Source organism: Salmo salar, chromosome 16, assembly GCF_965601325.2.
Source record: "Salmo salar chromosome 16, fSalSal1, whole genome shotgun sequence".
Taxonomy (NCBI): Eukaryota; Metazoa; Chordata; class Actinopteri; order Salmoniformes; family Salmonidae; genus Salmo; species Salmo salar.
In genome coordinates, this window is record NC_138306.1 from 81,057,501 (window position 1) to 81,072,500 (window position 15,000).

At 48.4% G+C, this 15,000-nt stretch overlaps 2 protein-coding genes across 2 annotated transcripts in view; both read left to right on the forward strand.

Annotated features, from left to right (window-relative positions):
* LOC106594560 (tomoregulin-2) overlaps positions 1 to 1,107 on the forward strand; it is an 11,006-nt gene extending 9,899 nt beyond the window's left edge. Inside the window, exon 8 of the mRNA XM_045698078.2 lies at positions 1 to 1,107. This exon is cut by the window's left edge and continues 1,125 nt beyond it. The gene's annotated coding sequence lies outside the window, so the exon portion shown is untranslated.
* An 8,485-nt stretch (positions 1,108 to 9,592) lies between these two features.
* Positions 9,593 to 15,000, forward strand: part of LOC106593800 (caveolae-associated protein 2) — a 16,851-nt gene continuing 11,443 nt past the window's right edge. The window contains exons 1-2 of the mRNA XM_045698079.2: positions 9,593 to 10,496; positions 10,610 to 10,711. Of these exons, the coding sequence (XP_045554035.1) occupies positions 10,056 to 10,496; positions 10,610 to 10,711 (543 nt within the window). The 5' untranslated portion in view covers positions 9,593 to 10,055. The remainder of the gene's footprint in view (positions 10,497 to 10,609; positions 10,712 to 15,000) is intronic.

Here is a 15,000-nt window from a genome sequence, read left to right on the forward strand (position 1 = left end):
GGTGTATGTAAACTTCTGACCCACTGGAATTGTGATACAGTGAATTATAAGTGAAATAATCTTTCTGTAAACAATTGTTGGAAAAATTACTTGTCATGCACAAAGTAGATGTCCTAACCGACTTGCCAAAACTATAGTTTGTTAACAAGAAATTTGTGGAGTGGTTGAAAAACGAGTTTTAATGACTCCAACCTAAGTGTATGTAAACTTCCCACTTCAACTGTATACACATACTGTATACACACACACACACACACACACACACACACACACACAAACACATACAGTTGAAGTCAGAAGTTTACATACACTCAGGTTGGAGTCATTAAAACTCATTTTTCAACCACTCCACAAAATTCACCCAACTTATTGTGGGAAGGTTGTGGAAGGCTACCCAAAACGTTTGACCCAAGTTAAACAATTTAAAGGTAATGCTACCAAATACTAATTGAGTGTATGTAAACTTCTGACCCACTGGGAATGTGATGAAAGAAATAAAAACTGAAATAAATAATTCTCTCTACTATTATTCTGCCATTTCACATTCTTAAAATAAAGTGGTGATCCTAACTGACCTAAGACAGGGAATTTTTACTAGGATAAAATGGCAGGAATTGTGAAAAACATAGTTTAAATGTCGTTGGCTAAGGTGTATGTCAACTTCCGACATCAACTGTACATGCACACAGACAACACAGACAGCACGCGCCGCACTGCTACAAGCCTCATCTAACACATATGACACAGACAGCACACTCTGCTTGCCACACACTTACCACTACCCACAAACCCCCTCTGTTCACTCATCTAATCCGACCCATACTCTTCCAAACCTACTAAGTGTCTCAACGTGCCAAAATGGTCCAGACCTCTTTGCAGACGCAGGACACTATTTGACTATGAAAGCTGGAGAGGTTTAGGATTGATAATGATCTGAGGACTCACTGAAGACAAACTGTGAGGAGGAAACACCATGGGACTATTTGACTGTTAGTATTGTAATGTAATATCTATAGGCTCGGATGGACTTCAACGTGGAACGATGATGATGATGATGATGATGATGTTACCCTTTTTCAATCGTGTGAATAAATCATTTATACCACCGTTCGTGTGTGTGTGTTTTATGTGTGTGTGGTATGTGTGTGTGGTTCGTGTGTGTGTGTGTGTGGGTGTGGTTTGTGGTTTGTGTGTGTGCGTGTGTTTGTGGTGTGTGTTTGTGTGTGTGTGTGTGTGTGTGTGTGTGTGTGTGTGTGTGTGTGTGTGTGTGTGTGTGTGTGTGTGTGTGTGTGTGTGTGTGTGTGTGTGTGTGTGTGTGTGTGTGTGTATAAGGGGCAGATGGAGAGAGGTGTTGTGTGTCCACTGTCTGGCAGTTTTGAGGAGCGGAGCGGTCGATGTCTAGAGTGCTCCTCAGCCATTACCCAGAAATCAATGCTGCCACGCCAGCCGTCAGCACAGATGCTGCTAGAACACCAGAGAGCTGTCACACAACATCAGAGGTGTGTGTCCGGTGTATGTATGTGTGTATGTGTGTATGTGCACTCAACAGCAGACTGTCTAACTCCACTGCTCTTTCGTCCACTTCAGGAATTTGAGGGAGAGGTTGTGTGTGTGTGTGTGTGTGTGTGTGTGTGTGTGTGTGTGTGTGTGTGTGTGTGTGTGTGTGTGTGTGTGTGTGTGTGTGTGTGTGTGTGTGTGTGTGTGTGTGTGTGTGTGTGTGTGTGTGTGTGTGTGTGTGTGTGTGTGTGTGTGTTAATGTGTCAGGTGTTGGTGTGGTGTGGTGTGCACTGCCTCAATCTGACCACTAGATGGTAGTATTTTCCTCTGGTCTAAACCAATGGGTCTGTTTCTTCAGATTATACAATTTTATTGGTCACATACAAGTGTTTAGCAGATGTTGTTGTGGGTGTAGCGAAATGCATGTATGAAACAAAGCAGGATCAAGGAGTTAGCCTGCTAAATTTCCTATATATATATACATTACCAGTCAAACCTTTCACCCTTCTGATAACCAGGTGGCGAATCGCATCTCTGCAGGTCTGGCAGACATATCAGTGTGGATGACGGATCACCAGCTCAAGCTGAACCTCGGCAAGACGGAGGTGCTCTTCCTCCCGGGGAAGGACTGCCCGTTCCATGATCTCGCCATCACGGTTGACAACTCCATTGTGTCCTCCTCCCAGAGTGCTAAGAACCTTGGCGTGACCCTGGACAACACCCTGTTGTTCTCCACTAACATCAAGGCGGTGACCCGATCCTGTAGGTTCATGCTCTACAACATTCGCAGAGTACGACCCTGCCTCACACAGGAAGCGGCGCAGGTCCTAATCCAGGCACTTGTCATCTCCCGTCTGGATTACTGCAACTCGCTGTTGGCTGGGCTCCCTGCCTGTGCCATTAAACCCCTACAACTCATCCAGAACGCCGCAGCCCGTCTGGTGTTCAACCTTCCCAAGTTCTCTCACGTCACCCCGCTCCTCCGCTCTCTCCACTGGCTTCCAGTTGAAGCTCGCATCCGCTACAAGACCATGGTGCTTGCCTACGGAGCTGTGAGGGGAACGGCACCTCCGTACCTTCAGGCTCTGATCAGGCCCTACACCCAAACAAGGGCACTGCGTTCATCCTCCTCTGGCCTGCTCGCCTCCCTACCGCTGCGGAAGCACAGTTCCCGCTCAGCCCAGTCAAAACTGTTCGCTGCTCTGGCACCCCAATGGTGGAACAAGCTCCCTCACGACGCCAGGACAGTGGAGTCAATCACCACCTTCCGGAGACACCTGAAACCCCACCTCTTTAAGGAATACCTAGGATAGGATAAAGTAATCCTTCTACCCCCCCCCCCCCCCCTTAAAAGATTTAGATGCACTATTGTAAAGTGGTTGTTCCACTGGATATCATAAAGTGAATACACCAATTTGTAAGTCGCTCTGGATAAGAGCGTCTGCTAAATGACTTAAATGTAATGTAATGTAATGTTTAGACACACCTACTCATTCCAGGGTTTTTCTTTATTTTTACTATTTTCTACATTGTAGAATAATAGTGAAGAAATCAAAATAATACATATGGAATCATGTAGTAACCAAAAAAGTGTTAAACAAATCAAAATATATTTTATATTTGAGATTCTTCAAAGTAAACACCCTTTACATTGATGACAGCTTTGCCCACTCTTGGCATTCTCTCAACCAGCTTCACCTGGAATGCTTTTCCAACAGTCTTGAAGGAGTTCCCACATATGCTGAGCACTTGAGCGGCTGCTTTTCCTTCACTCTGTGGTCCAACTCATCCCGAACCATCTCAATTTGATTGAGGTTGGGTGATTGTGGAGGCCAGGTCATCTGATGCAGCACTCCATCACTCTCCTTCTTGGTCAAATAGCCCTTACACAGCCTGGAGGTGTGTTGGGTCATTGTCCTGTTCAAAAACAAATGATAGACCCACTAAGCGCTAAGCAGATGGGATGGCGTATCGCTGCAGAATGCTGTGGTAGCCATGCTGGTGAAGTGTGACTTGAATTCTAAATAAATCACAGACAGTGTCACCATCACAGCACCCCCACACCAACAATCCCCAATATATTTGTTTGTAAATATATATATATACATACATATACATACACAGATATAAAATATATGCATATATATATATATATATATATATATATATATATATATATATATATATATATATATATATATATATATATATATAGTTTCCTTTAATCTTTTCCACTAACCCTACCACCCTTCCCCTAATTGGAGTAAACTATTGAACAACAACACTTAGGCTTCAAAGTGTGTGTTTGCATGTTCTTCTGTGTGTTCATGTTTGCTGTGTGTGTGTGTGTGTGTGTGTGTGTGTGTGTGTGTGTGTGTGTGTGTGTGTGTGTGTGTGTGTGTGTGTGTGTGTGTGTGTGTGTGTGTGTGTGTGTGTAAAATACTATTACAGTTGAGGGTGGGAACTGCAGTGATAGTCCTAGGAGGGTCCTGTTGGGAATTCCTGGCATTCCTGAGACACACACACACACACACACACACACACACACACACCACACACACACACACACACACACACACACACACACACACACACACACACACACACACACACACACACACATCTGTGTTCCTGACATTGGAGCAAGCAACTTCCTAGTTCACTCCGCAGCCTGTTTTCTGTAATCCACCCACCCATCCGCTCTCCTCTGCTCCCTCCACCTCACCCATCCTCACCCCTCACCTTGTTATTCCTACCATTCCTTTCCATACATCATTCCATAGATCCTACACCCTTCTTACTGCCCTCCTTCCTTCACCTCTCCTCTCCTCCCTCCCCTCTCCTCCATGTCAGTTATAATGTTGTCCTCTCCTCTCCCCCCTCCCCTCTCCTCCTCCTCCATGTCAGTTATAATGTTATAATGTTGTCCTCTCCTCTCCCCCCTCCCCTCTCCTTCTCCTCCATGTCAGTTATAATGTTGTCCTCTCCTCTCCCCCCTCCCCTCTCCTTCTCCTCCATGTCAGTTATAATGTTGTCCTCTCCTCTCCCCCCTCCCCTCTCCTCTCCTCCATGTCAGTTATAATGTTGTCCTCTCCTCTCCCCCCTCCCCTCTCCTTCTCCTCCATGTCAGTTATAATGTTGTCCTCTCCTCTCCCCCCTCCCCTCTCCTTCTCCTCCATGTCAGTTATAATGTTGTCCTCTCCTCTCCCCCCTCCCCTCTCCTTCTCCTCCATGTCAGTTATAATGTTGTCCTCTCCTCTCCTCCCTCCCCTCTCCTTCTCCTCCATGTCAGTTATAATGTTGTCCTCTCCTCTCCCCCCTCCCCTCTCCTTCTCCTCCATGTCAGTTATAATGTTGTCCTCTCCTCTCCTCCCTCCCCTCTCCTCTCCTCCATGTGTTATAATGTTGTCCTCTCCTCTCCCCCCTCCCCTCTCCTTCTCCTCCATGTCAGTTATAATGTTGTCCTCTCCTCTCCTCCCTCCCCTCTCCTCTCCTCCATGTGTTATAATGTTGTCCTCTCCTCTCCCCCTCCCCTCTCCTTCTCCTCCATGTCAGTTATAATGTTGTCCTCTCCTCTCCTCCCTCCCCTCCCCTCTCCTCCATGTCAGTTATAATGTTGTCCTCTCCTCCCTCCCCTCTCCTCCTCCCCCCTCCCCTCTCCTTCTCCTCCATGTCAGTTATAATGTTGTCCTCTCCTCTCCTCCCTCCCCTCTCCTCCTCCCCCCTCCCCTCTCCTTCTCCTCCATGCCAGTTATAATGTTGTCCTCTTCTCCCAGCAGCCTCGAGGCTCAGCACAGATGTTCTTGTTGATCTGAACTTTATCTTCCTCCCCTCCTTCTCTCCTCTCTTCCTCCCCTCCTTCCCTGCTTCCCTCCTCCCCTCCTTCCCTCCTCTCTTCCTCCTCCATTCCCTGCTTCCCTCCTCCCCTCCTTCCCTCCTCTCTTCCTCCTCCATTCCCTGCTTCCCTCCTCTCTTCCTCCCCTCCTCCATTGTTTGTGCCGTGAATCAGTGTGTGTGTGTTACATTGTTTGTGCCTTGAATCAGTGTGTGTGTGTGTGTGTTACATTGTTTGTGCCGTGAATCAGTGTGTGTGTGTGTGTGTGTGTGTGTGTGTGTGTGTGTGTGTGTGTGTGTGTGTGTGTGTGTGTGTGTGTGTGTGTGTATTATATTGCTTGTGCCATGAATCAGTGTGTGTGTTACATTGTTTGTGCCGTGAATCAGTGTGTGTGTGTGTGTGTGTTATATTGTTTGTGCCGTGAATCAGTGTGTGTGTGTGTGTGTTACATTGTTTGTGCCGTGAATCAGTGTGTGTGTGTGTGTGTGTGTGTGTGTGTGTGTGTGTGTTATATTGTTTGTGCTGTGAATCAGTGTGTGTGTGTTACAGAACACCCCACCAAACCAGGACCAAGCAGCGGGAGGATAAGGAGCGCGAGAGATGGGCTCGCGAGGGGAAGGAGTTCTGGACCTGGGAGGAGATCATGTCGGGGAAAGGACCCTGGCGGAAGGATTCCCAGGTCGAGGAGGTAATGCCAGCCGGTGGACGGAGTCGCAGGCGGCGGTCGAGGAGGCCCGGAAGACACCCCCAATAATTTTTTTGGGGGGGGCTAATGGGGTGGTCCGGAAGGGCAGAGGAAGAGCCCAGACCACTGCTCTCGTGGGGGATGAAGGCGGAGGAGGAGACGGAGATGAGGCGGTTGATTGAGGACCTGCTGAGGGAAGATCTGGAGGAGGAGCCATGGGATGCGGAGTTGCGCGCTGTGTCACCAGTGCGCCCGCACAGCCCGGTGCGTCCGGTGGACATGCCCAGCACATGCCGTGCTAGGATGGGCATCCAGCCAGGACGAGTGGCTAAACCGGCTCCACGCTTCAGTTCACCAGTGCGTGTTCACAGTCCTGTCTGGCCCGTTCCTGTTCCCCGCACCAAGCCCACGGTGCGTGTCCACAGTCCTGTCCGGCCCGTCCCTGCTCCCCGCACCAAGTCAGTGGTGCGTGTCCCCAGTCCTGTCCGGCCCGTCCCTGCTCCCCGCACCAAGTCAGTGGTACGTGTCCCCAGTCCGGCCCGGCCCGTCCCTGCTCCCCGCACCAAGCCAGTGGTGCGTGTTCCCAGTCCGGCCCGGCCCTGCTCCCCGCACCAAGTCAGTGGTGCGTGTCCCCAGTCCGGCCCGGCCCGTCCCTGCTCCCCGCACCAAGCCAGTGGTGCGTGTTCCCAGTCCGGCCCGGCCCGTCCCTGCTCCCCGCACCAAGTCAGTGGTGCGTGTCCCCAGTCCGGCCCGGCCCGTCCCTGCTCCCCGCACCAAGTTAGTGGTGCGTGTTCCCAGTCCGGCCCGGCCCATCCCTGCTCCCCGCACCAGGTCAGTGGTGCGTGTCCCCAGTCCTGTCCGGCCCGTCCCTGCTCCCCGCACCAAGTCAGTGGTGCGTGTCCCCAGTCCGGCCCGGCCCGTTCCTGCTCCCCGCACCAAGCCAGTGGTGCGTGTTCCCAGTCCGGCCCGGCCCGTCCCTGCTCCCCGCACCAGGTTAGTGGTGCGTGTCCCCAGTCCGGCCCGGCCCGTCCCTGATCCCCGCACCAAGCCAGTGGTGCGTGTTCCCAGTCCGGCCCGGCCCGTCCCTGCTCCCCGCACCAAGCCCACGGTGCGTGTCCACAGTCCTGTCCGGCCCGTTCCTGTTCCCCGCACCAAGTCAGTGGTGCGTGTCCCCAGTTCGGCCCGGCCCGTTCCTGCTGCCCGCACCAAGCCAGTGGTGCGTGTTCCCAGTCCGGCACGACCCGTGTCCGGTCCACCGGTGCCCAATCCTGTTCCGGTCGACGGCTCCGCTCCGGAGCCTGAGCATGCCGCTCCACAGTGGTCCAGTCCGGGCCAGAGGGGTAGGGCTAAGGTGGAGGCGGGGGAAAGAACACGCCCGGGGCCAGAGCCTCCACCGAGGGTGAGGCGCCCACCCGGGTCCCCCCCCCTGATAGACTTAAGTTTTGTGCGCCAGGAGTACGCACCGTTGGGGGGGGGGGTACTGTCACGCCCTGACCAGGTGAACTCGGGTATTTTGGGTCAGGGTGTGTCATGTTGGGTATTTTTCCTGGGTTTATTTTCTATGTTTGCGTTATAGCCTTGTGTTAGCTCTATGGGGTTTATTTCTATGTTGGGTTCTGTCGATTCCCAATCAGAGACAGCTGTCGCTAGTTGTCTCTGATTGGGATCACATTTAAGTTCCTCTTTCCCCCTGTCACGTCCTGACCAATATTTAGGTATTATTTCTATTATATTTGGTCAGGACGTGGCAGAGGTATATTTGTTTTGTATTATGGGGTTTTGTGTGTGGTGTAGTGGGGTGTATTAGTTTGGTATATGTTCTAGGTTTGTTTTTCTATGTGTAGTTTTGGGTGCTGGACTCTCAATTGGAGGCAGGTGTTTCTAGTTGCCTCTGATTGGGAGTCCCATAAGTAGGTGTGTGTTTGTTTGGTTTTCGTGGGTAGTTGTTTTTGCACTGCGTGTTGTGTGCCTGCAAAACTGTTCCTGTCGTGTATATTGTTTTCCAGTGGATGCGTTACTCCTTTTTTGAATTAAAACATGAGCATCCATATTCCCGCTGCAGTTTGGTCTATTCAACACGGCTCTTTTTGTGACACCCCCACGCTGTTTGTGGGGTGTTGCCTCTTTGTGTTTTGAGCAAGTTAACGTATCGGCCTTGTCTTGGTTTTGTGTACGTGTTTATTTCAGTGTAAAGAATAAACATGTGTTCGCTCCCAGCTGCGCTTTGGTCCGCTTCCTCATCACCCGACGACGATCGTTACAGTGAATCAGTGTGTGTGTGTGTGTGTGTGTGTGTGTGTGTGTGTGTTATATTGCTTGTGCCGTGAATCAGTGTGTGTGTGTGTGTGTGTGTGTTACATTGTGCCGTGAATCAGTGTGTGTGTGTGTGTGTGTGTGTGTGTGTGTGTGTGTGTGTGTTATATTGTTTGTGCCGTGAATCAGTGTGTGTGTGTGTGTGTGTTACATTGTTTGTGCTGTGAATCAGTGTGTGTGTGTGTTACATTGTTTGTGCTGTGAATCAGTGTGTGTGTGTGTTACATTGTTTGTGCCGTGAATCAGCGTGCGTGTTTCTTTGTGTGTGTATGTGTAGGGCGAGGTTAGAGGATAGGGTCTCTTCCGTTCTCATCAGGCCATGTTTCCATAGTGTACACACACAACACACATACACACACACACACATACACACACACACACACCGCCTAATGACTCTGGTGTCCCAATGACTGTATTGTTATATGAAACCTCCATGATGTCACCTCTCCCTTCCTTTCCCTCAGGCGACCGGACTGTGTGTGTGTGTTTGTGTGTGTGTGTGTGTGTGTGTGTGTGTGTGTGTGTGTGTGTGTGTGTGTGCGTGCGTGTGTGTCCTGTCTCTCTTACAGTATGTCACAGTTGTCATGTCATCCCACATGCGACAGAGAACTCCCTCTCTGCTTTCTGTCTACTCTTCTGTTGTTTTTCCATCTGAAACGTGTGGAACAATACATGGTTCTAATACAGTACCACTGAGAGAGATATTCTACACTTTCCCTTTGGGATCTTTCAGTTTTTTGTGCTTTGAGGCGTTCTGAACTGAACATAAGACATAAACACACTCAGAGAGAAAGACTCACTTCAGGAAACACACACACCTCTCTCCCTCTTCTCTTTCTCTCTGTGTTTGTGTAGGGCCATGTTGGAACAGTGAAGTCATCTGTGCCAGGGTGGAACCGCCCCCTTTCTGCCCCTACTACCCCTTCTCAGAGAGAGAGAGAGAGAGAGAGAGAGAGTGAGGAGAAAGAGAGAGAGTGTGTGAGAGAAAAAGAGAGAGAGGAGAGAAAGAGAGAGAGAGAAAGAGAGAGAGAGAGAGTGAGAGAAAGAGAGAGAGAGAGAGGAGAGGAGAGAAAGAGAGAGAGAGAAAGAGAGAGAGTGTGTAAGAGAGAGAGAGGAGAGAAAGAGAGAGAGAGAAAGAGAGAGAGAGAGAGAGAGAAGCTTCACTGCACAGAGAAACTGAATGTGTTTTACTGAAGAGAGAGTCATGAGTAACAAACATAATTGTGCTGGGCAGGTCTAGTTGCCGTGGTGAAAGGCTCCTCCCCTTTGGGTGTGGGAGAGATTTTAAGCTCTGGGGCAAAAACACTGCTGCTCTTCTGACTCAGAAAAACGAGGGAGAGACAGAGAGAGAGAGAGAGAGAGAGAGCAAGAGAGAGAGAGAGGGAGAGAGAGAGAGAGAGAGAGAGAGAGAGAGGGAGAGAGAGAGAAGGAGAGAGAGAGAGAGAGAGAGAGAGAGAGAGAGAGAGAGAGAGAGGCTGACTGACTGACTGAGGAAAGGAAAAGGGGTGGGGACGGCAGAAGGTGAATGCAGGAAAGTTTTGCTTCGTAGCAACAAGTTGGAGAAACTCAGCAAACTGTGCAACAAAATCCTCAGCCAGCTCGACAGCAAAGCAAACAGCGTGGGACTGAACAAACACTCCCACTCCCACACAGGCTGAGGAGAGAGAGCAGAGCTTTATTCCACGGTGTGTGTGTTAGCTAGCACATTAGCCAGCCACGTTAGCAATGTGTGAGGACGCAGTCCAAGCAGAGAGGAACAGCATGGTGAGCAGCACCCACGAGAGCCAGGACCTGATGGTCCCCGACCAACCCTCCCCCAGTCACAGCCTCTCCCAGCTGGGCACAGGAGCTCTTAGCGCAGCCTCCGAATCTGGAGCTCCTGGGGGAACCACCACCAAGGAGGGGTCACTAAGCCCAACACTGACACCAGGGACGGGCCCGGTTAACGCCATCACGGTGCTGACCCTCCTGGACAAACTGGTCAACATGCTGGACACGGTGCAGGAGAACCAGCACAAGATGGAGGAGCGTCAGGTGGAGATGGAGGGAGCGGTGATGGGGATCCAGGCAGACATGACCAAGCTGTCCAAGAGCCACACACACACCGCCAACACCGTCAGCAAGCTGCTGGACAAGAGCCGCAAGGTGTCCGTCACCATGAAGGAGGTGAGTGGAAGATGGGTTAGTTAGGGATGGACGGGTGGGTGGGTGGGAAGAGACAGAAAGACAGATCCATAGATTGATTGTATAGTGTTTGTCTGATCCCTGTATGTCTCCAGGTGCGCGACAGGATGGAGCGACAGGCTGGACAGGTGAAGAAGCTGGAGGCAAACCACTCCCACCTGCTCAAGAGGGACAACTTCAAAGTGCTCATATTCCAGGTGAGACGTGTGTGTGTGTGTGTGTGTGTGTGTGTGTGTGTGTGTGTGTGTGTGTGTGTGTGTGTGTGTGTGTGTGTGTGTGTGTGTGTGTGTGTGTGTGTGTGTGTGTGTGTGTGTGTGTGTGTGTGTGTGTGTGTGTGTGTGTCTGCCCAAGAGGGACAACTTCAAAGTGGCCATCGTCAAGAGTAGAAAATGGATGGGCGTGGGGGATTAACAGGGGTATTGAGGGGTCAAAGGTTATTGTTGGGGGTGGGGTGTGGTACTGTAGAACAGCGGTCACCAACCGGGTCGATCTTCAAGGCATTCCTAGTCGATCATGAAACATTTCTGTAGAAAAGCCAATGATAACGGCTTGCGCTTATTTTTTTTACGTGTTGTGCTGTTGGCGGGAGGTGCACTTAATTCAGAAGCCCTGCGCACCGGCTGGGAAAAGTGGTCCAATTTTTTATTATTTAATGAAAAGACAAACTTTGCCTACCCGAGTTCTGTGGCTAAATCGAGTGTGCTTACTGTGCTGACCAATCGGATAGCTCAAATCACTGTGACTACAGCTTCCACGACCAATGCCACAGCAAAGTTTGATACTAGCCAATGTAAGATTTTATAACTTTTAAGACAATGACCAGAGAGAGACTTTCAGAGAATACAGCAAAGAGCTGCTGTTTTTATGAGTGGGTTTTTATTCTGGACTGTCAGCACTGTTTTTATTCAACACTACTACAAAACATAAAACATGATTTTCTCTACTTCCACTGGTGCTGCAGCTGCAATGAAGGAGTAGCCAAGTGAATCAATAGCCCGGCGTTTTTATTATTATTAGCAGCTCCTCATGTCTATTTTAATATCAAGGAATATTTCAATTTCTCTGGTCATAGGACAACATCAATTTGTGCATGAGGCAGATGTGGTGTGACTCGAGTTTCGCCATCAGGTGGAAGATGGTGTCCCCTCTCTCTGGTCAGACTCACTGGAGGAAAGGAAGGAGAGAGCAGGGACCGTGAGAGGCTGCTGCTCCCTCCCTCCCTCCACTGAGACTAATGCCATGTTCAAAACAACTAGAAACTGGGAAATATCAGACTTCCGACTTCAGTGCGTCTCAGACTTCTGTCTTACCTGAAATCTGTTTAACCTAATCTCAGACATCCGACTTCACAACTGGGAACTCAGAATAAATGAGATCCGAATGGGGAAAATAGCTTTGAACAGTCATCCAACTCAGAACTTTGAACAGTCATCCAACTCAGAATTTCAAGTGGGAAACTTGGACATCTTTCTAGAGCTTTGACTTTCCGACCTGAAGATGATGTCATGATTTGACCTCGTTTTTTCAGAATCCCGAGTTGTCTTGAAAGCACCATTACAGATAGAGGTCCCATCAGTCCAGTCAAATAAAAAAGCAAATTATTTCAATTTATGCCCAGCTGTGCCTCGCTACACCAATTTATCTATTTTGTTATCAAAGGTCAAATTTTGAAATATAATATGGTCTGAGAATAACAATATTGGCAGGCCAGGCATATAGCCAATATGCTGTGATAATGTATCAGGCCAAGAATATATCCAATATGCTGTGATAATGTATCAGGCCAGGCATATAGCTAATATACTGTGATAATGTATCAGGCCAAGAATATATCCAATATGCTGTGATAATGTATCAAGCCAGGCATATAGCCAATATGCTGTGATAATGTATCAGGCCAGGAATATATCCAATATGCTGTGATAATGTATCAGGCCAGGAATATATCCAATATGCTGTGATAATGTATCAGGCCAGGCATATATCCAATATGCTGTGATAATGTATCAGGCCAGGAATATATCCAATATGCTGTGATAATGTATCAGGCCAGGAATATATCCAATATGCTGTGATAATGTATCAGGCCAGGAATATATCCAATATGCTGTGATAATGTATCAGGCCAGGCATATATCCAATATGCTGTGATAATCTATCAGGCCAGGAATATATCCAATATGCTGTGATAATGTATCAGGCCAGGAATATATCCAATATGTTGTGATAATGTATCAGGCCAGAAATATATCCAATATGCTGTGATAATGTATCAGGCCAGGAATATATCCAATATGCTGTGATAATGTATCAGGCCAGGAATATATCCAATATGCTGTGATAATGTATCAGGCCAGGAATATATCCAATATGCTGTGATAATGTATCAGGTCAGAAATATATCCAATATGCTGTGATAATGTATCAGGCCAGGAATATATCCAATATGCTGTGATAATGTATCAGGCCAGGCATATATCCAATATGCTGTGATAATGTATCAGGCCAGGCATATATCCAATATGCTGTGATAATGTATCAGGCCAGGCATATATCCAATATGCTGTGATAATGTATCAGGCCAGGCATATATCCAATATGCTGTGATAATGTATCAGGCCAGGAATATATCCAATATGCTGTGATAATGTATCAGGCCAGGCATATATCCAATATGCTGTGATAATGTATCAGGCCAGGCATATATCCAATATGCTGTGATAATGTATCAGGCCAGGCATATTAAACATGAAGTCATGTTTAAAAATCTGAGTGGTAGATCTCGGCTTGCATTTTGACTGAGAAAGTGATCTTGATTCAGAAAAGGTTGGTGCCCACTGCTTTATAGCATGAGGCTGTGTGAGTGAGTTTCCACTCTTATCAGCCCGCAGGATAGTCGGCTGAAAATGACAAGATTAAAACAAGGAGACAACGGAGGGGGAGAGGGGATCTGTCATGTCTTGTCTTGTGACACTGAGATGGATTCTGTATTCAATAACACACTAGCATTCTAATGGAGGGTGGGACGGCCCTTTGTGTGTGAGATTGTGAGATCCTGTATCCTGTGTGTGTGTGTGTGTGTGTGTGTGTGTGTGTGTGTGTGTGTGTGTGTGTGTGTGTGTGTGTGTGTGTGTGTGTGTGTGTGTGTGTGTGTGTGTGTGTGTGTGTGTGTGTGTGTGTGTGTGTATTTCATAGCCCGGAGAGAGAGAGAGAGAGAGAGAGAGAGAGAGAGTGACATGTTGTCTAACTCACGCATGGCGTTTCAGTCTAAACTTTGGAAACAACCTCAAAACTGTTCTGCAAGGGAATCCCTGGCTGAAGCGGGAAAGCCTGTCTGATTCACCACTGAACAGTGTGTTGTGTGAGTGTGGCCGTGGCAGGGTGGGGCTGCAGAAGGGAAGAGAGCAGGGAACAAGTGAGGACCTAACGGTCGGAGCTAGATATAGAGGTCTGGAAGTATGTGTGTTAGGGTTTGGTCTCTTGCTCAGCCAAAGGAAAATCACTCTGTTAAGAGTGTGAGTGAGACTTCTAGCACAGTGGAGGGTTTTAATGTTAAAATTTTTCTACTTACACGAATCGAGACATAGGCATGGGCTCGCACGCACAAGCACACACACAGACACACACACGCACGCACGCACGCACGCACACACACACACGCACACACGCACGCACACAAACACGCACGCACACACACACACACGCACGCACGCACACACACACACACACACACACACTGGTCTTGCATAAACAGCACCTTTGGAACAGATATACACATTCCTTCACTTTGGCAAGTCTCTCTCACTCTCTCCCTCTTTCTCTTTCTCTGTCTCTCACACTCAACCCCTCTCCCTCTGTCTCTCTCATCTACCCTCCCTCCCTCCCTCCCTCCTCTGTTATTAATAGAATAGACTAGAGGCTATGATAACCTCTGGCAGCATCCGTGTTAGGAATGTTTGAGTGTCTCCTGCAGTACAATGAGCCATCAGTCACTAATAGTGTTCATCCAACAGTCTGGTAAACTCAGTCTGGTAAACTCAGTCTAGTAAACTCAGTCTAGTAAACTCAGTCTGGTAAACTCAGTCTAGTAAACTCAGTCTAGTAAACTCAGTCTGGTAAACTCAGTCTGGTAAACTCAGTCTGGTAAACTCAGTCTAGTAAACACAGTCTGGTAAACTCAGTCTGTTAAACTCAGTCTAGTAAACTCAGTCTGGTAAACTCAGTCTAGTAAACTCAGTCTGGTAAACTCAGTCTGGTAAACACAGTCTGGTAAACTCAGTCTGTTAAACTCAGTCTAGTAAACTCAGTCTGGTAAACTCAGTCTAGTAAACTCAGTCTGGTAAACTCAGTCTAGTAAACTCAGTCTGGTAAACTCAGTCTGGTAAACACAGTCTAGTAAACTCAGTCTGGTAAACTCAGTCTGGTAAACTCAGTCTGGTAAACTCAGTCTTGTAAACTCAGTCTAGTAAACTCAGTCTGGTAAACT